The sequence below is a fragment of the Pongo pygmaeus genome, chromosome 1 (assembly GCF_028885625.2).
Source record: "Pongo pygmaeus isolate AG05252 chromosome 1, NHGRI_mPonPyg2-v2.0_pri, whole genome shotgun sequence".
NCBI classification, from domain to species: domain Eukaryota; kingdom Metazoa; phylum Chordata; class Mammalia; order Primates; family Hominidae; genus Pongo; species Pongo pygmaeus.
Window position 1 is genome coordinate 170,282,124 of NC_072373.2, and position 20,441 is coordinate 170,302,564.

At 39.1% G+C, this 20,441-nt stretch overlaps 1 protein-coding gene across 1 annotated transcript in view; it reads left to right on the forward strand.

Moving 5' to 3' along the window:
* The window catches only part of C1H1orf87 (chromosome 1 C1orf87 homolog), a 144,503-nt gene that overhangs the window by 96,915 nt on the left and 27,147 nt on the right, over positions 1-20,441 (forward strand). The window contains exons 7-8 of the mRNA XM_054438574.1: positions 1,198-1,363; positions 9,329-9,426. Of these exons, the coding sequence (XP_054294549.1) occupies positions 1,198-1,363; positions 9,329-9,426 (264 nt within the window). The remainder of the gene's footprint in view (positions 1-1,197; positions 1,364-9,328; positions 9,427-20,441) is intronic.

A 20,441-nucleotide genomic window follows, 5' to 3' on the forward strand; every position in this document is an offset into this window, starting at 1 on the left:
AACAAAACAGACTTGACCTCTTAGAGCAGACTACTAGGGAGGAAGTCAGACTTGAAAAAATAAGGAAATAGAGATGTGACTGCAAGTTGGAGGAGACCTATTAAGGAAAAGAACAAAGCACTATGAATAAGTATATAAATCAGGGGTGTGCAGGAGCCAGACATGAGGGCCAATGATGCACACCTCTTCCCAACTCCTCATTCAGCAATGTCACAGTGGTAGCCTGAAATCAACCATAGTGGGAGTATTTACACCAGGGAAATCAGTAATGCAGCAAATTAGGGCTTTATCTTGCAAAGCTGATTGTTAAAGATTTACCAGTATACCACTGAAAGAAACCCAATTTAGATGGGTAGAAGTTGAGCAGTGTCATGGACTGTCCCTCTAGGGAACTTGGTGTTTAACTTGAGACAATGGAAAACAGGAAAAGCTTCACAGAGGAAGCAATAGTACACCTGGATCTGGAGGAACAAATACATTTGGCTGTTAGATAAGTAAACATATCAAACCAGTTTCATAAAATCAGTGACTGTAACATCTCACCCTGTTGCTTTTCACCTATTATTTAAAATAACGATAGTCAGTTAGACAGACCACCTTAATACTTATGTACATTTGCATGCCAGACTGTAAGTAAATAATTACTCCCAAACATTTCTGGGTTTTTCAAATATAAGGAGCAGAGTCAAGGTTAATGCAGGAAATTCAGCTGGTTCAGGATTTCCTCCCAAGGAACTAGGCTCTCTCGGTATGGGGATCTGGTGGAATCTGCTTTGCTTTGCTTGTGGCAGTGAGCAGTTTAGAAATTTCATTTGTCATCAGTTATTATCTGAGTTGAAGAAAACTAAAATCAAGCAGGTAAAGTAAACTACTATGATTGCTTATTTTTTGTCTCAACCTAGAAAAAAAAGAGTTGCAAAGATAGATTAAGAATTTTGGCCTTTGTTGTAGTCAGATTGGTTGGTGCCTCTTGGAAAAGAGATTAGGTAGAGTTCACTCAGATGGAGCAGGTATAAGTTAAGCTATGAAATGTCTGCATGCAGCCTCATGACCAGGTTCCCAAGACTGAGAGGGCCTTCGTAGATGGGCTCTCTGGTTCCACAGTGTGTAGCAAAGTTGGGAAATGTAGTAGGAAAGCATGCAGCTGCCTTGAGTGGATAATCTTTTCATAGCCTTCCCCATTTCCCCTACAATCAGCACTCCACCTCAGCACTCCAGCTCACAGCCAGAAGTGAACAGGAGTCTGCTGGAGATTTTGAAGATGGCACTAAGGACAACCAATGGCAGACTCAACATAGACAATCTCAATCTGAGTTTTCGAAAAGAAGATCGCTCGTTCTCTGGCTGCCTCCCTCCACCTAAGGTAACTAAAATTCAATTTCAGATTTGTTCCTCTGTAAAGGCCACTTCAGGGCATTGGGTCTATAGTAATAAGGCACAGGGCTGATCCGTATTCTGCCTGTGGATTACATTACACAATTGTTTGTTTTCTTTGCCTGAGAAGTGGAAAACAAGGCAGAAAAGGAATTGTGAAATGTACAGGAATTGTGAAATTGATCCAGGAATTACTTATATTGGGCTGTTTTATGTTAATAATAGAGAATATGACAACACCCAAATAATATTTCATAATGGAAAACAACTATTTTTTCAAGGCCAAATGTTTATTTCTCACACTCTTTCCTGACTTCCAATGAGAACAGCATGTGGTGTCCCATCCCTTAGCAAAACCAAATTTTAGGGACCAATGTAATTTACTGCCAATAGAGGCTACCATGCTGTTTTGGAGCATTAATTAATAGTGCAGATGTGCTTCATGGAAGATAATCCAGAACCATAATAATTCATGGAACTTCTGCAGCCAAATAAACCCCATCATAAGGCTACTTTGGATACAGGTAAAATAATAATTACCACTACTACTATAACTGTTGGCAACACCTCATCATCACTAAACTTTTACTAAGTGCCAAGCACTGTGCTAAATGCTTTGCTTACATTATCTCATGTAACACTTACAAAGTTAACTCTGTACAAAATACTACAAAATCTAGGTAGTCCTTATAATACCCGTTTAATAAATTTTTAAAACTGAGTCTCACCAGGTGTGGTGGCTCACGCCTGTAATCCCAGCACTTTGGGACGCCGAGGCAGATGGATCACAAGGTCAGGAGTTCAAGACCAGCCTGGCCAATATAGTGAAACCCCGTCTCTACTAAAAATACAAAAAAAATTAGCCGGGTACGGTGGCGCATGCCTGTAATCCCAGCCACTCGGGAGGCTGAGGCAGGAGAATTGCTTGAACCCGGGAGGTGGAGGTTGCAGTGAGCCAAGATCACGCCACTGCACTCCAGCCTGGGTGACAGAGCGAGACTCAGTCTCAAAAAAAAAAAACAAAAAAAAACCTGAGTCTCAAAGAGGCCAACTGAATCACCCAAGAGTCATAGCTAACAAGTGGCAAGGCCAGGATTCAAAGTCCAGAAGAGTTATGGAAACTGAGAGGCAGAATTGGCACTTCATTAGGTAGAAGATATCTGGATGATTCCATTGAGTTCAATATACAAGAGTTAGAATTCCAGAAGATTAGAAAGATTTGGAAATTATAGGCCAAAAAATCCCTGTTAGAAATATTGGAAAATGCCTTTCATCTAGGTATACAGAGGTTAGAATTGAGGGAGTCAGAGAATTTAAAAGAACGGTGATGTTTACTAAGGAGCAAGGACATGATATGCTGAAAATGAGTTCTTATTCTAGGACAAAAGCATTTTTCTCTTAACTTCTATATGTAAAATCAACTGTGCAAAGGCAAAACTCTGTGTGTGTGTGTGTGTGTGTGTGTATGTGTGTGTGTGTATGTTTGAATATTATACATGCAAGCATATTTCATGAGAAAGAGAGATAGAGCATTGCAGGAAAGTCCACACAGCACATGTGGCCTTTACTTGTTTGTGAGAAGATCTACAGAAATAGACTCTTAGTCTAAAAATTCTTAGCAGCAATTTTTTCTTAGATTAGAAACCACATAACCCAATGGTGAAGCTTGAATATTCTCAGATGATACTCATAGAATGAAACATAAACAACTTGAAAATCAAAATATATTTACTAAACCTCTTTGAGTCTCAGATTTTCCACTTGCAAATCTGGGTCCCAAATATCTACCTCCTGTGTCTATGTGAAGATTAAATAAAATAAATATGTGAAGGCATTTAGCATACTATCTGATTTATAAGGCCCTCACTAAATATGCTTCCTTTCCTTCTTATAAAAAAGAGATCAGTGTTTGGTAAGGGTCTCACTTCAAAACAGCCTAAGAAAGGAGAATCTTCCCACAGTCAAGTGATGGCCACATTGAGGTCTGGTTATCAGGGCAGACCTTGAATCTTGAATGTTCTTCTCCCCACAGCCGTCCCTGAAAGCTTAACTTTATGGTTCAGATCCAAGGAAATGGGGTACATTTTCCTTGAAGCTGGTCTGCCTTTTGTGAGCCATCTGGCATCTCTTAAGACATCTGGAACTCACTCAGAGCATAATACAGTTCTGGGAGGCATGTAAAATAGAATTCTATTTCCCCAGAACATGAGGCAAATTGAGGCCCAAGGGACATTGGAAACAAGAAGCAGCCACTATCACACCTCAACTCCCTTACTCCTGAACACGGGACTTCAGAGTGGACAAGGAAAGGTTATGACTGGGTTAAAAGGGTTTTTTTGGGGGGGTTGTTTTGACCAGTAGCTCTGAATTTCCTTTGGGTGCAGGAGAGAGAATCACAGACTATGAAAGCTATGCACTCTCTCTCCAGAAAGATTTAAAAAAAAATTTAAAAGCACATCCACACAGCCACCATTTCAGAGGGTTCACAGATCATCTGTAACTTCCAAGACAAATAAATGCAGTCTTAAAGAATATTCTATGGGTCTTGTCACTAAAATCAGTGGAATCTGACCATCCACAAAGATCAGTATAGAAGCATATAAAGTATCTGTCATCTTCATTCTGTGGACTCATCCTGTTCCTCTAGCATGCCTTCAATGCAATGATGGTTTCTGTCAGGATTGCCAAGGCAATGTGGATACACATTCATTGATTTATTAACTTCCCTGACCATTACCCAAGTCAGGTGTAGATTCAATAGGGTTGTAGAACCTAAGACATTCTATGCATGCAGGCTCAGTTTAACCCTTTTACACAATCCATATTCTTCAACATTTGAACTCATCCCCTTTCTGCTTCACAGCACAAACCCCTCCCAAATTGCTCCCAAACCTGCCTCCCAGGAAGAGCTAACTAGAACATAGGTTGTTTTAATTGATCTTTGCTTCGTTTACATATAGCTTCCTCATCATCGGGAGGGAGTCCCCTTGATAGCCTGGGTTTGTGAATGTGAAGTTCATTCTTGTGGCAAGACTCTAGCTAGGACATAGTTTAAGTGGACCAGGATTTTAAGACCTCCTTCTGTAGTTTGTCAGGTTCTATTTTCATATTTAGTGTTTTCTATAACTGTAAGCTCTGCCTTAAAAGTATAAAAAAGATTTTTACTAACGTTGAATCTTTCTCCTCTTCCAATGCAACAGCCACCTTTCTGATCAATATGGCATATTTAATCCATTCTTGCATTTGACATAATAATCACTCAATGTGTTCTGGGCATTGTGGTAGGCACTGAGGACAGCAGACTTTTATGCTTTGGGCTCCTAAGTTCTCCAGGAGCTCAGGGGAAAGGCAATGTTTTAAATACATCATCACAATTCTGCGTGACAGTGCAATGACAGCAGTAACTTTGAACACAGAGAAGGAACACCAGTGTGCCCTCACCTGAAAGCTCTCCAGAGGAGATGATGTAAACACTGAATCTTAGAGGATAGGCAAGTTTGGCAAAGAATGGGGGGACGGGGGCGCCAGGCATGGTGGCTCACGCCTGTAATCCCAGCATGTTGGGAGGCTGAGGTGGGCAGATCACAAAGTCAAGAGATGGAGACCATCCTGGCCAACATGGTGAAACCCTGTCTCTGCTAAAAATAAAAAAATTAGCCAGGCATGGTGGCACACGCCTGTAATCCCAGCTACTCGGGAGGCTGAGGCAGGAGAATCACTTGAACCCAGGAGGCGGAGGTTGCAGCGAGCAGAGATCCTGACACTGCACTCCAGCCTGGGTGACAAAGCAAGACTCCATCTAAAAAAATAAAGATAAAAATAAAAATAACTTGGGGACAGGGGAAGAGATGGGAAAAGTGTTCTCGGTAAAAGTCACAATGTGAAAGCACTGACATGAGATCATGGCTAATTCAGGAAACTGTAAGTCCTGCTCAAGTCAACTTTAGAATGGAAAGTAGGAGCCAGTTTATGAAGGGTCTTTCTAAGGAGTGTGAATTTTATACTGAAGGTCCAAAGGAATCATTGAAGGATATTAAACAAGTGAATGATATGATCAGATTCAAATGGGAAAAAATAGCATTCCAATCGAATTTGGAGAATTGATTAGAAGCAGGCAAAACTAGGGGCAGAAAGGCCTTTTAGAAGGCTGTTTCAATAATCCAGGCAAGAAATTATGAGGGTTTAAGCCAAGGCAGTAACAGGAGGGATGGAGACATCAAGGAGGTAGAAAAGCAAATCTTGATGACTAATTGGATATGGGCCCTGACTTAGGAGAAATCAAGAATGACTCCCAAGGTTCTGGCTTTGGCAACTTGATGGATAGTGGTGCCATTCTCTGAGATAGGAAACAGAAAAGGAGTAATTGAGAGGGGTAGAGGAAGGAGTGATGAGTTCAGTTTTGAACATGTTGATCTGGGTAGAGAGGTGAAAACTGAATAGTGATTTAAGACTTTTCAATATGGAGTGGAATTCATAGTAGTTAAGATTACCCAAGGATGTAATGGCAAGTGAGAATGGAAGAAGGCTGAGGAGAGCACTCATTGTTAAGGAGTAGTAAACAAAGAGAAGCCAACAAAAGAAATTCAAAACGATCAAAGGAGACATGGGAGTGGGAAAAAAAAAAAAGCAAAAAACAGAGTTTGGAGAAGGATGGCATGATCGGCCATGTCTCATGCTGCAACAAGATCATCTATAAATAGGATTGAAAAGTATTCATTAAATTTAAAACCATGGAGGCTCCTAGTAACTTGGTAAACAGAGTTTAAGCAGAATGAAGCGGTAAAATGCAAATGGAGCTATCTGTGGGAAAAGAGGGAGCTGAGACAGTGTGCACTGATCTTTCAAGGAGCATTTTGGGAAAATGAATGTTTATTTCACATGTTATTTTTAATAACAGATATTTTATTTACTTCTGTTTAAAAACATTTCCTTATTAAACAGAAGAAACTACATAGAAACATTTTCGTACCAAGGGTCATCATTATGAATATTGATATTTTAAAGGATTTTAATAATAATCGTGAATAACATGGAATTGCTGTGATTTTCTGGTAGATGTTTCTGTTGTGCCTCTCTAACTGGCAGCAGTCAGTTCTTAGCAGCTATCAATCAGTCTGCTTCTAGGAACCCTGATGTACTATTTCTAATATGCTGTTCATTTTAGCCTAAAGCAAAACTCAGTGTTGCCAGAAGTAAGTGATCTGTTTTTAGAATAATCTCTTAATATTGATATTTAAAAATACATCAATATGTTCTAATCATGAAGATAGTTCAGTTCTTATTTATGGAGTAAAATGGCCTAGAGTGACCAATCTCTGACTCTTGAATTTTATTTTTTTGCCAACCTCCACTCATGCACATTCCACTCTTCAGTGAATTCAACTCATGCATTCATGTCCTCTTTCACCCATATATACATTTATTCAATAATTATTGATCCTTTATTTTTCAGTAGTCTGCCAGCCAATGGTGATAAGAAAATGAATGATACCCAATCCCAGCCCTGAGTAAGCCACCACCTTGTAGAAATGCTCAACAAATAACAGATAATTACCGCCCAGCCTGGAAAGGGGTATGATAGCAGAACAGATAATGTCAAAATGTATGCTGCTTCTAAAAAGCACCGTGCTCTTTCTCACCCATAATTACACATGCTTTTCCTCAGCCTGGAATGCCCCCCAACTCCTTATTCTTCTAGCAAACTCTATTCATTTTTTCATGTTTCAAATCAATCTTTTTTTTTCCTCTTTTAAGCTTCCCTGACATTTCTCCTCTGTACATGCAAGTTTCAAACCCAGATTGGTTGTCTTTCCTTTCATAAAGACAAACGAAGTTGAGCTTTTTGTTATCATTTTAAAATGTTGGTTTTATGATTATTCAGGTATGGTGAAACCAACAGATCAGGAGATGAGATGATTGCTACTGAAAAGATAGTTTGTTTATCATGGTTGCTAAGAGGAGCAGGCATGCCACACCATGCGGGGCCAGGCCACACCACGCAGGGCCAGAGGAAGCGCTAGGTTCTGTCAGGAGGCAGAGAGAGTGAGGAGAATATGGGCATGAGATTTTTTTGTGGAGAATGGGCAGAGCAGGGTAAGCAGGCTTAGGATTGGCTGGCTTGCATAACCAGCAGGCTCTGTACTTGGCCCCAGGGTGGTTAGAGCAGGGAAGTAGTGGCTCTGAGCACGTCAATAAAAGAGATGGTTGGAGTACGGGCTTTGGAGAAGTTGGTTCGCTGATAAAAGGCAGACTTCAGAAAGGGCAGTCTCTCCAGGGTCAACAAAGCCCTACAAAGGCTGAAGTATCAATATAAAAAGATAGGCTTAATACAGGCACTAGACTGAGCTTCCTCTAAAAATAGTAACAGTGACTAAAAATACAGGTCAAATATCTCTTGTCTGAAATATTTGGGACCAGAAATGTTTTGGATTTTGAATGTTTTGTTGGATTTTGGATAGTTACACATACATAATGAGCTATCTTGGGGACAGAACTTCAAATCTGAACATGAAATTCATTTATGTTTTTATATCACTTATACACATAGCCTGGAAGTAATTTTATACAATAATTGTAATAATTTTGTGCATGAAACGAGGTTTATGTTAAATACAAATATGTAGAATTCTGCACTTGTGGTGACCTGTCAGCACTCAAAAAGTTTCAGATTTTGGACTTTTAGATTAGGGATACTCAACTGTAGTTATGTTTGGACTAAATAGCTATTTTTAGTAGCTGCTATTATTTACTTATATATTCATTTTTTTACGTAGTTACTATTAGAAATGTCTAATTTAGTGTAAATAGTCCACACATTAAACTTGACATTTCTTTTTTCCTTCCTTCTCCCCTTCCTTCCTTCCTTGATACCCCACTACCTCTCTCTCTCTCCCTCGTTTCCTCTCTTCTTCCTTCTTCCATTTCTCTATTTTCCTTCTTCCGTACTCTCCCCTCTTCTCTCTTCTTTCCTCTCTCTCTCTCTGCTTCCTCTCTCCTCCCTCTGTCTTTTATTTCATCAAATATAAATCAAATGCCTACTAAGAACCAGGCACTATCCTAAATTCTGATTTTATCATGCAATCCTCACAGAATCCTGGGAAGTAGAAAGTACTAGTCTTGTTTAGTAAATTAAGTTGTAGGACACAAAAAAGGTTAAGTAACTTCCCAAGATCAGAGAGATCACAGGCAGTAGATCTGTGCTCAAATAAGGTCTGTTTGGTTCTATAATTTATATTTTTAGCCATTATTCTAAATATACAACAAAAGTTACTACACCCTAAAAGTTTGAAATATTTGAATCTAAGTGTCACTTACCCACCAACCTGAGAACTGAATTAGTTTGTACTAGTTCAGAACAAGATTTAGAACATATTATGAACTTGGGAAACTTCAATGACACCTCATTCATTCATTCAACAAATATTTCTTTGAGCATCTGGTTTCTAGACTAAGTTCCATAACTTATTAGCTATGTGACATTAAGGAAATACTTAATCCCTCCAAGTCTTTGTTTCCTCATATATAAAATGTAGATAATAATATTAACCCTGCTGATACAACAAGCTTGTTTGGCTAATCAAAATGGATGATACAAAAACATTTAGCAACTTACCTATATAATCAAGTATGTATAATACATAGGCATTGACTACCCATTCCATGGCTGATAAAAATGTAAGATCAGTATTTCAAACCCAGTGACTTCTGAGTAATGAAGTATACCTCTGTGTCAACTGAATAAAAACTTGCTGGTAAGCATTCAGTTGCACATTCTTGTCCTAAATGATATCCTGAAGGATACCTCAATGGTAGAATGTACTCCTGGGTATTAATTCTTTGTCAAAATAATGCAGCTTCTAATTATGAGAAAAAACAAATATTAATTGTATCCTATTGAAACATTTTGTATCCTAGTGAAATATCAAATCTTTTTTATGTTTTTTTTAACTTGTAGGTCAGGGCTGTATGTGGGAAGCATGGATTATATCTGACCCTGAGCCTGCTGGAAACATTGCTTAACCATCAAGATCTGGGTTACCAAAATGAAATAAAGTAAGTCAACTTTTACTAAGAACTGAATGTTTGTATCCACCATCCCTTCCCCAAATGATATGGTGAAGCCTTAACTTCAAATATGATGGTTTTTGGAGACTGGCTTTGGGAGGTGATTAGGTTTAGATGACGTCATAAAGGTAAAACCCCCATGATGAAATTATTGTCGTTGTAATGAGAGGAACAGACATGAGAGTTTCCTGTCTCTGCCATGTGAGGATACAAAAGGTAGCCATCTGTAAGTCAGGAAGAGGGTCCTCAGCAAGAACTTAACCTGCCAGCACCTTGATCTTGATTTTCTAGACTCCTACCTAGTGGATGACATTTTGTGATTGCAGCCCGAATTTTTTATTCACTCTGTCTTCTGTTAGGATACCAATCACATAGGTCTGTCTTTAGAGTAGGAGTTCTATGTGTGAAGCAATCGATTTCATCACTTGATAGAGTTAAGAATGTTTGCTTTTATTGCGACCAAAGGGTCTTCTTGGCCATAGAAAAACAAAGCAGGAAACTTCCACTTACAACCATTACAGACTATCAGAGACTAGACTTACCATTCTACCTGAAACAACTAAAAATAGGACAAAATATATGAAGCAGTGATTCTCAGACATCCAACGGCAAGCAGCACAGAACAATGACTCCTGGGAGAAGAAAAACAAAGCAAGTGAGCCTAGCTTATCGCATAGGAATGGGGAATTCAAGCAGAGCCCAGCATTCTCCCTGAGTTAAAGGGACAGAGTTTCGAGTTCAAGAACGCCAAAATGACTAAAATGCACAGTACAGAGGAGTAGAGAAGTGAGAATCCCCAGGGAGCCCTCTCTGGAGATTTCCAAGAGTTACCCTTAAATCTTCAAGTGAGTGCTGGCTAATATATCCATTTGAGGAAACTACCCAAGGCCAGGGAAAGTAACACCAAAAGAAAGAGGTAGAAACATTATTAGATCTCACATAGGACTAGGAATACTTCATGTTTCCACCAGCTAGTGAGGCAGACCTCGTAACACATACAGCATTGAGTAGAAACCTTAAAAAAGTACAGCATTGTAATAATGGTGCCAAATTACCCCAGACAAACTCAACAAATCTTAAAACTTTAACAAGGCTTGAAAATGATCAAAATGTTTTTGAGCAACTTAATTATATCTAAGAAAAAAGTCCCCCAGTTTCAAAGGAACAGAAAATCTCAATCAACAATGCAAAAATCAGAATTTCTAAAATGTATACAAAAATTGCTAAGCAGAAAAAGAAGCAGGAAAAGGAGGACTTATTATTCAGAGAAAAACCAGTTAATAAAAGCAGATTCCTAAACAACACAGATAATACATTAGTAAACAAGCATATTAAAAGAGCACTTATAAATACACTTCACCTGTTCAAGAAGGCATGAAATAATGAAAGATAAAGAAGATTTTAAAAGATCCAAATAGAACTTCTAGAGATAAAAAATACAATGTCTTCTCCCCTACAACATGTAACCCCAGTGTAATAATGTGAGAAACACTAAACAATTCACAACAGAGGGACGTTCTACACAATGCCTAGCCAGTGCTCCACAAAATTGTGAAGGCCATTAAAAATGAGGAAGATCTGAGTAACTTTCCCAGCCAACAAGAACGTAAGAAGGCATGCAGACTAAATGTAATGGGATAGCCTGGAGGGAATCTGGAACAGAAAAGAAATATTAGGTAAAAATTAAGGATATTGAAATTATGGACTTTAGTTAATCATAACGTATCAATATTGGTCCATTAATCGTAGCAACAGTATCATATGATTGTAAGATATTGACAAAAAGGGAAAACAAGTATGAAGTATGTGAAAATTCTCTGTACTATCTTAAATTTTTTTCTGTAAAATCTAAAACTACTTTAAAAAAATAAGGTTTATTTTAAAAATATAATACCTGAAAGAAAAATGTTTGTTATGGAAGCAACAGAAGATAAAACACAATAACAAATAAATGAGCTTGACAACATAGATATAGACACTATGTAAAATAAAACTCAGTGTGAAAAAAATTAAGGAAAAACTGACAGAGCATCACTGGGCCTTATGACACCAGCAGCCTAATACATGGGAAATTGGAGTCTCAGAAAAGGAAGAGAGGGATGAAGGGAAGAAAAGAATGTTGAACAAATAATAGCTGCAATTTTTTTCAAATTTGGAGAAAACTATAAAGACATGGACGCAAGGAGCTCAATGAACTTCAGACACAAGAAATTTGAAATAAACCATGCAAAAGTTCATTTTAATCAAATTGCTTAACCCAGTGGTAAAGAAAAAACCTTAAAAGCACACAGAGAAAAAGACAAATTATAGTAGGCTTCCCCTTTCTGTGGTTTCACTTTCTATGACTTCAGTTATCTATGATCTGAAAATATTAAATGGAAAATTCCAGAAATAAGCAATTTATAAGTTTTAAGTTGTGCACCGTTCTGAGTAGTATGAAGAAATCTTATTCTGTCCTGCTTGGTTCTGCCTGGGACATGAATCATCCCTTCATCCAACATATCCGTGCTGTATATGTTACCCCTGTGTTAGTCACTTAGTAGCTGTCTTGGTTATCAGATTGACTGTCATGGTATCACAGTGCTTGTGTTCAAGTAATTCTTATTTTGCTTATTTGCTTATTAATGGCCTCAAAGCAAAAAAAAGTAGTAATGCTGACAACTTGGATATGCCAAAGATAAACTGTAAAGTACTTTCTTATGTAAAAAGATGAAGGCTCTCAACTTAATGAGGAAAAAAAAATGTATGCTGAGGTTGCTAAGATCTACAGAAAGGACAAATCTTCTATTTGTACAATTGTGAAGAAGAAAAAGAAATTTGTGCATAGGATATATAGGGTTCAGTACTAGCTGTGGTTTCAGGCATCCACGATGGGTCTTGGAATATATACGCTGTGGATAAGGGGAAACTACTGTAATTTCTTTCTCAAATTTTTGGTAGAATTCACCAGTGAACCCAACTGGGCCTGGTACTTTCTGTTTTGAAAGATTGTTAATTATTGATTTAATTTATTTAATTAGCAAACCAACTCATATCCAGAATCTGGTTCCCTGTCACCCCCTCTATTGTTACTTAACAACACTCATCCACACTACCGTTATCTTTCTCATGGATTTCTGTAATAACCTCCTAACTGAACTCTGTTTCTACTCTTATACCTAGTTTATCTCACTCCCACAGCTATTGTTATCTATTAAAAAACCTATAAGTGTTCACATCATTACTCTGCTCAAAACACTGCAAGAGTATGTTATTACATGTAGAAGGCAAAAAAAAAAAAAAAATCAAAGTCCTCTATACGAGTTGCTCCCCCATCACTTTGGCTATATCTAAAATTTCCTTCCCCTAATCTGTTCCAGTTACATCATGCCTCTTTTCTTCCTCAAACACACCATGCAGACTTCACCTTAGCACCTATCTTTTGAATGTTCCCTCTACCTTGAAAGCTCTTCCCACAGATATCCTTATGCTAACTCCCTCACTTTCTTCAAGTTTTTGCTCAAATATCTCCTTGTCAATGAGACCTACACTAACCACCCTATTTAAAGCTGTGGTCCCCATCCTTTGTTCCCCTTAAGCTAATCTCTTTTTGTTTTCTTTTATACACTTATCAACCTCTAATGAATTAGGTAATTTGCTGATTTATCATCTGTATAGCTATTATCTGTATCTCCCTGACAGACAGTAGATGATAGTGCCATGGGGAAGTCAGGGTCTTTGTTTTATTCATTGATGTATCCAAAGTGTCTAGAGCAGTGCCTGGCACATAGTAGGTTCTCAATAAATATTTATTGACTTGAACTGAATTGGGGGTTGGGGATACATTGACTTGAACTGAATTAGAGAGGTAATCCCTCAAAATATTCTCAGGGATGCAGATACATAAATTCTTCCCAGTCCCTATCTCATGAGCAACTTGAAGAAGGCCTTCCTTACCCACCCCACCAAAATCAGGTTCCTTGTGCTATACTCTGTCATGGCACCCAGTCATTTTATTTGCTAACACTTATCAGTATTTGTAATTATCTGTGTATTTGTGTGATTCGTTAGTTTAATATCTACATAGTGATCTCCATGCTAGCAAGGGGCATGACTATTTTCCTCACACTATATTTCCAACATCTAGCCTAGTACTTGGCTGTATTAGTCTGTTCTCACAGTGCTATAAGAAACTACAGGAACTACCTGAGACTGAGTAATTTCCAAAGAAAAGTAGTTTAATTGACTCACAGTTCTGTAGGCTGTACAGTAAGCATGGCTGGGAGGCCTCAGGAAACACAATCACGGTGAAAAGCAAAGGGGAAGCAAACATGTCTTACCATGGCATGGCAGGAGAGAGAGAGAGAGAGCGAGGGGGGAAGTGCCACAGTTTTAAACCATCAAACCTCATGAGAATTCACTCACCATCACAAGAACAGCACTGGGGGAAATCCGCCCTCATGATCCAATCACCTCCCACCAGGACCTTCCTTCAATACATGGGGATTACAATTTGACATGAGATTTGGGTGGGAACACAGAGCCAAACAATATCATTCTGCCCCCAGGTCCTCCCAAATCTCATGTTCTTTTTACATTTCTAAACCAATCATGCCTTCCCAACAGTCCCTCAAAGTCTTAAGTCATTCCAGCATTAATGCAAAAGTCCAAGTCCAAAGTCTCATCTGAGACAAGGCAAATCCCTTTTACCTATGAGCCTGTAAAATCAAAAACAAGTCAGTTACTTCCAAGATACAGTGGGAGTACAGGCATTGGGTAAATGCTCCCATTCCAAAAGGAAGAAATGGGCCAAAAAAAAGTAGCTACAGACCCCATGCAAGTCGAAAACCCAGCAGAGCAATCATTAAATCTTAAAGCTTCAGAATAATTTCTTTTGGCTCTATGTCTCACATCCAGAGCACACTGATGCAAGGGGTGGGCTCCTAAGGGTTTGGGCAGCTCTGCCCCTGTGGTTCTTCAGGGTACAGCTCCTTTGGCTGCTTTCACAGGCTTGCATTGAATGCCTGTGGCTTTTCCAGGCACACGGTTGCAAGCTGTCAGTGTATTTACCACTCTGGGGTCTGGAGGACTGTAGCCCTCTTCTCAAACTCCACTAAGCAGTGCCCTAGTGGGAACTCTGTACAGGCATGGAGTCCTGTTTTTGCCACAGCTGTTTTTGCCACAGCTGGAGCTGGAACAACTGGGATGCAGGGCACCACGTCTTGAGGCTGCACAGAGCAGTGGGGCCCTGGGCCCAGCCCCCAAAACTATTTCTCCCTCCTAGACCTCCAGGCCTGTGATGGGAGGAGCTGCCAGGAACTCTGAAATGACCTAGAGACATTTTCCCCATTGTCTTAGCTATTAATATATAGCTCCTCATCGCTTATGCAAATTTCTGCAGCCAGCTTGACTTTCTCCCCAGAAAATGTGATTTTCCTTTCTACCTCATGGTCAGGCTACAAATTTTCCAAACTTTTTTGCTCTGCTTCCCTTTTAAACATAAATTGCAATTTTAGTCCATCTCTTTGTAAATGCTTATGACTGCACACTTTTAGAAACAGCCAGGTCACATCTTGAATGCTTTGCTACTTAGAAATTTTTTCTGCCAGATACCCTAAATCATCTCTCTCAAGTTCAAAGTTCCACAGATCTCTAAGGCAAGGGCAAAATGCTGCCATTCTCTTTGCTGAAGCATAGAAGGAGTGACCTTTACTCCATTTCTCAAAAAGTTCCTCATTCTCATTTGAAACTACCTCAGCCTGGACGTCATTGTCCATATCACCGTCAGCATTCTGATTAAAACCATTCAACAAGTCTCTAGGAAGTTTCAAAATTTTTCCCACATCTTCCTGTCTTCTTCTGAGCCTTCTGAAATGTTTCAGCCTTTACCCATTACCCAGTTCCAAAGTCACTTCCACATTTTCATGTATCTTCATAGCAGTGCCCCACTCTCCTGGTATCAATTTTCTGTATCAGTCTGTTTTTACATTGCTGTAAGGAACAACCTGAGACTGGGTAATTTACGAAGAAAAGAGGTTTCATCGACTTACAGATTTATAGGCTTAACAGGAAGGATGGCTGAGTGGCCACAGGAAACTTACGATCATGGCAAAAGGCAAAGAGAAAGCAAGCATATCTTACCACGGCGAAGCAGGAGAGAGAGAGAGAGACAGTGAAGGGGGACGTGCCACACTTTTAAACTATCAGATCTCATGAAAACTATCATGAGAACAGCATGGGGGAAATCTGCCCCCCTGATCCAATCACCTGCCACCAGGCCCCTCCTTCAACACATGGAGAATACAATTTGACATTAGATTTGGGTGGGGACACAGAGCCAAACCATATCATTGGCACATGATAGGTACACAGTAAATGTTTAAGGAATTTACTTATTCATTTATTTAGCAAGCATTTACTGGGTACCTACTACATACCAAGCACTACTCTTACACACTAGGAATATAGATATGAATAAAACAAAGCCCCTTTCCTCATGAAACTTATATTCTAATGGAAAAGATAAATAATACATAAGTTAGAATATATGGCGTATCACATGGTGATAAGAGCAATACAGAAAAATAAAGGGTAAAGGTTATGAGCCACATCAATCAATGAACATATGAATAATGAGGTTATGATATTGAGCTTAGTCAATGACTTTCCACTGTGCCAGCTTTGGACATGAGAGTCTGCCTTCTTTAAAACCTTGGGGGTGGTTGGATGAAGGAGAGAGGTGTGGTTAAGCTGGAAATGCAGAAAACTGAGCTAAGAGCTGAGTAGAAAATCGAAAGGCCAAAATTAAGACTACCAAAAAGGCACCAATCTGAAGAAAGAAAAAGCAAGTATCAAAGCTCACATTATACCTATACATAGTAGAGACTCAATAGATATTTGTTGATTAAAAATTGAGATCCAGAACCAAGATTCCGAGAATTGGGAATATGAGACCAAGAGAAAATGGGGAGCAAATAATGTTAGGCTACTTAATATCCTATCAACACTCTCAATTTCTCACTGTTTTTGTGCAGATCAGAGAAGCACACAGATTTCTTTATTCACCTGTCTTTGACTTTTAATGTTCAAGGATATCAAAACCATAAGAACTAAAAAAGAATTGCATTTATAAGAAAAAACCTGTTTCATCCCTAAACAGTCATTGGCTAAAGCTTCTTTTGTTGAATTAAATCCATTTTGTTATGGGCTTTGTATGCAAACCTATATCCTTAAGAGATTAAAGATGCAATTTAGACACATTTTAGAAGCTGAATGCACGAATCATTATTTTAGTACATATTGTCCTATTAATCTGCTGTTCAATTGGGAACCCATTTGGAATGTGGCTGCTTGCTAATTAGCAGGATTCTAGTGCTGAGCTGGTTCCTGACTAAATGTCCTTTAGAATCAATAAAACATCAGGAGGGATTATGGTGATGTGGGATTAGCCCCATCTAACCAAATAAAATGAGTTGTGTTTCCTCCTTAAACTGTCATGTTGTAAGAGTTGACGAGACGAGCAATTTCACAAACCCTGTTACAAAGTTGTTGTTGTTGTTTTTTTAACATTGAGATTTGTTTTTTTGCCATTTGCCTACCAATTAGCAGAGACATTAGTGAATGACTGCCAGGATAAGGCGATTTTGAGAAAGACTTGATTACGATTTCAAATCTCTACTCTGAATCACCCTTATGTAAAATGAGTTCAGGTTTTGTTGGATGGAAATTATTATCCGTGTTCTTGGCCAGGAACATGTAAATCAGAATTAGCATTTAATGTTTCTGTGTGACTTTGCAATAAATGGTAATTAAGGAGGGCAGAGAGAGAACAGGAGGCAAACTAATACTCTAAAATTGTATTGGCAAAATTAAATGCTTCAAACCAGTTTAAAACACATGCACACAAGCCAAATTGTGTTGGGGGAAGGGATAAATAATAAAGCTGCTATGGAAGCTTCATGAATAGAGGGGAGCAATTGACACAGCCACAAGTAGGACTTATCATACACATCTGGCCCATTACTGAGAGTGCAATTAAGTTGAAAAAGACTGGTTTTGCTAATCCCAGGAACAACCAGAGGATTTTAGAAGATGAAGGAAACATGAGGTGTCTGATTCAGCAATTACTTCTAAAGAGAATAGGAAAAGTGTTAGGTAGCAAGCTATTAGAAATATGGTATAGATCTGCCCGTTGGCTGTGCCTTAGAAATCAGACCTGCTGCCTTTTCTCTTCCAGAAAATAATAATAAGTGCTTTATAAATATTAACTCTTTTAATTATTGCAACTTTCCCATGAAGTAGGCATATTATTTTTCAAGTGAGGAAACTGAGGCACAGCAGCACAGAGAGGCTAAAACCAATACACAACTAATAAATGAATTCATCAATAAGGCTAAGTCAAACGTAGGTTCTCTATCTTCAGTCTTGGCTCTTGGTCACTACACTACACTGATTCTCCTACAAGTCCTATGAAACTCAGTTTATAAGATAATGACTAGGCACAGAGGCTTTGGCCAAACTGCCTAAGTTCCAGAGCTGGCTTCACCCTTGGGCTTGATGCTGAACAGAGTTCTGGATTTGAGTTTAGTATCTCTTGCCCTCTCCTCCAGGACCCAGGAGGCATGTAAGATATGAATACCAAAGAGGGAAACATTTAAGCTCCAGGGGCAGGTATGATCCAAATAAGCCCAGAGCTTGGAAGCAACCTTTCCTTACCAGTGCAGCCCTTCAACCACCTCTTCAGCCCCCATCTATGGAGAAACCCAGCATGAGTCCTAGCTGGCGACCTGGATCTGAAATACACTAGTTTTGGGAGCCTGGATAAGTAATAAATTTCTCTTAACCTTAATTTTCTCATCTGTCAAAAGGGAAAAATAAGAATTCATTTGTTTAGGTTTCAGAGTTTATTGCCTCTATATCAGGGAAGGGCTGTACTTCTCCCAGTTAACTGAAAGGTGGAAAGAATATAAGTTAGTACATGAACAAGAAGGTCAAAGCATAGAAAAACAATGCAAGTGAATGAGCGTCTCAGTAGCAAGGTTAAATGACATGATCAAAATAACTCCCTGACCTGATTGGATAAAGAATTAATGCATATGCACCTAATACATCCAGGTATGGGGCTAGATGCTCTACATGGCTACACAGCATAGTCCCAGCAACCCCATGAGTTGGTTTTCCTTTTAGAACCACTTCACAGATGAATAAACTAAGGTTTAGAGACATTAAATAAATTACTCTCAAAAGTTAGGCTTCTTTGACTCTTACTTCTGTTAAGGCTGTTAAGGCTGAATTGTATCCCTCCAAAGTTCACATATTGATGTTTTAATCTCCAGTACTTCAGAATATGACTATATTTGGAGGGCCTTTTAAAGAAGTGATAGGCTGGTTATGGTGGCGTTTGCCTGTAATCCCAACACTTTGGGAGGCTGAGGTGGGAGGATTACTTGAGGTCAGGAGTTCAACACCAGCCTGGCCAACCTGGGAAAACTTGCCTCTACTAAAAATACAAAAATTAGCTGGTGTGGTGGCACGTGCCTGCAGTCCCAGATACTCTGGAGGCTGAAGCACGAGAATCGCTTGAACCTAGGAGGCAGAGTTTGTAGTGAGCTGAGATCGTGCCACTGCACTGCAGCCTGGGTGACAGAATGAGACTCTGTCCACCAAAAAATAAAAATAAAGAAGTAATAACTGAGTTAAAATGAGACTGTTAGGGTGGGTTCTAATCCAATCTGAAGGGTGTCCTTATAGGAAGTGGACATTTGGACACACAAAGAGACACCAGGGATGTAGGTGCACAGAGGAAAGACCATGCACAGAGAACACAGCAAGAAAGAGGCCATCTGCAAGCCAAGGAGATAGGCCTCAGAAGAAACTAAACCTACTGACACCTTGATCTTGGACTTGTAGCCTCCAGAACTGTGAGAAGATAAATTTCTGTTGTTTAAGCCATGTGATCTGCGGTATTTTGTTATGGCAGCCTGTCTTAGATCATTTGGACTGCTATAACAAGATGCTATTGACTGGGTGGTTTATAAACAACATAAATTTATTTCTCAGGTTTCTGGAGGCCAGGAAGTCCAAGATCAAGACAGAAGCAGATTTAGTGTTTGGTGAGGATCCACTTCCTTAGAGACAGATTTTTTTTCACTGTGACCTCCTATGGTGAAAGCAGAAAAGGGTCTCTCTTAGGCCTCCTTTATAAGAACACTAATCCCATGCATGAAGGTTCTGCCCCCACTGCCTAATCACTTCCTTAAGACCATAGCTCCTAATACCATGGAATTGAGGATTTCAGCACATGAATGTGAGGGAGATATAAACATTTAGACTGTAACACAGCCCCAGCAAACTAATATAGTCCCTAAAGGCTAAAGGCCTCTTTGGTAATCTTCCTGTCTGGCTCCTCCTTCTGGCATATTTTGTTTCCCTTGACTGAAGTAGAGGATTACAGGATTCTGAAGGCAATTCTTCAAATCATGGGACTTAATTTCTGATCCTGGCAGTCTGAACAGAGCTAACTCTTTATCAATATTCTATACTATGTCTCAGCTGAGCTTGGTGGGATTTGTAGGAGCTAACCAGGTAAGAAACGGGGAAGAGTATTTCAGAGATAAGGAGCAGTATGTGCTGAGACAAAAGCCAAGAAAAAATAAGTTTGGAGAACTACAAACTTCATTATGGCTGGAACACACATTTCAGGAGGCAAAGAAAGGTAATGGGCTTGGGAGGTGAACACCAGCAAACCTTTTGACTTAAGCCTTCATAACCCTCATAGAAGAGCATACCAGCTGAAATTACCTTCATCAGTATTACAAGGATGTTTCAATAAAATAGCCTACATTTTGTGTGTTTAGTGCTTTAGGTTTGTTTGTTTTTTTAATATTTAAGGCTTTTTGTATAAAATGACATCAGCCTACCAACTCCCAACTAAAATTTCTATGAAGAAGGAAAGAGACAAACAACACATGAGTAGCAAAAACTGACTAACTCTAGTGTCAGAATGTACAAAAGAAATCTTCACT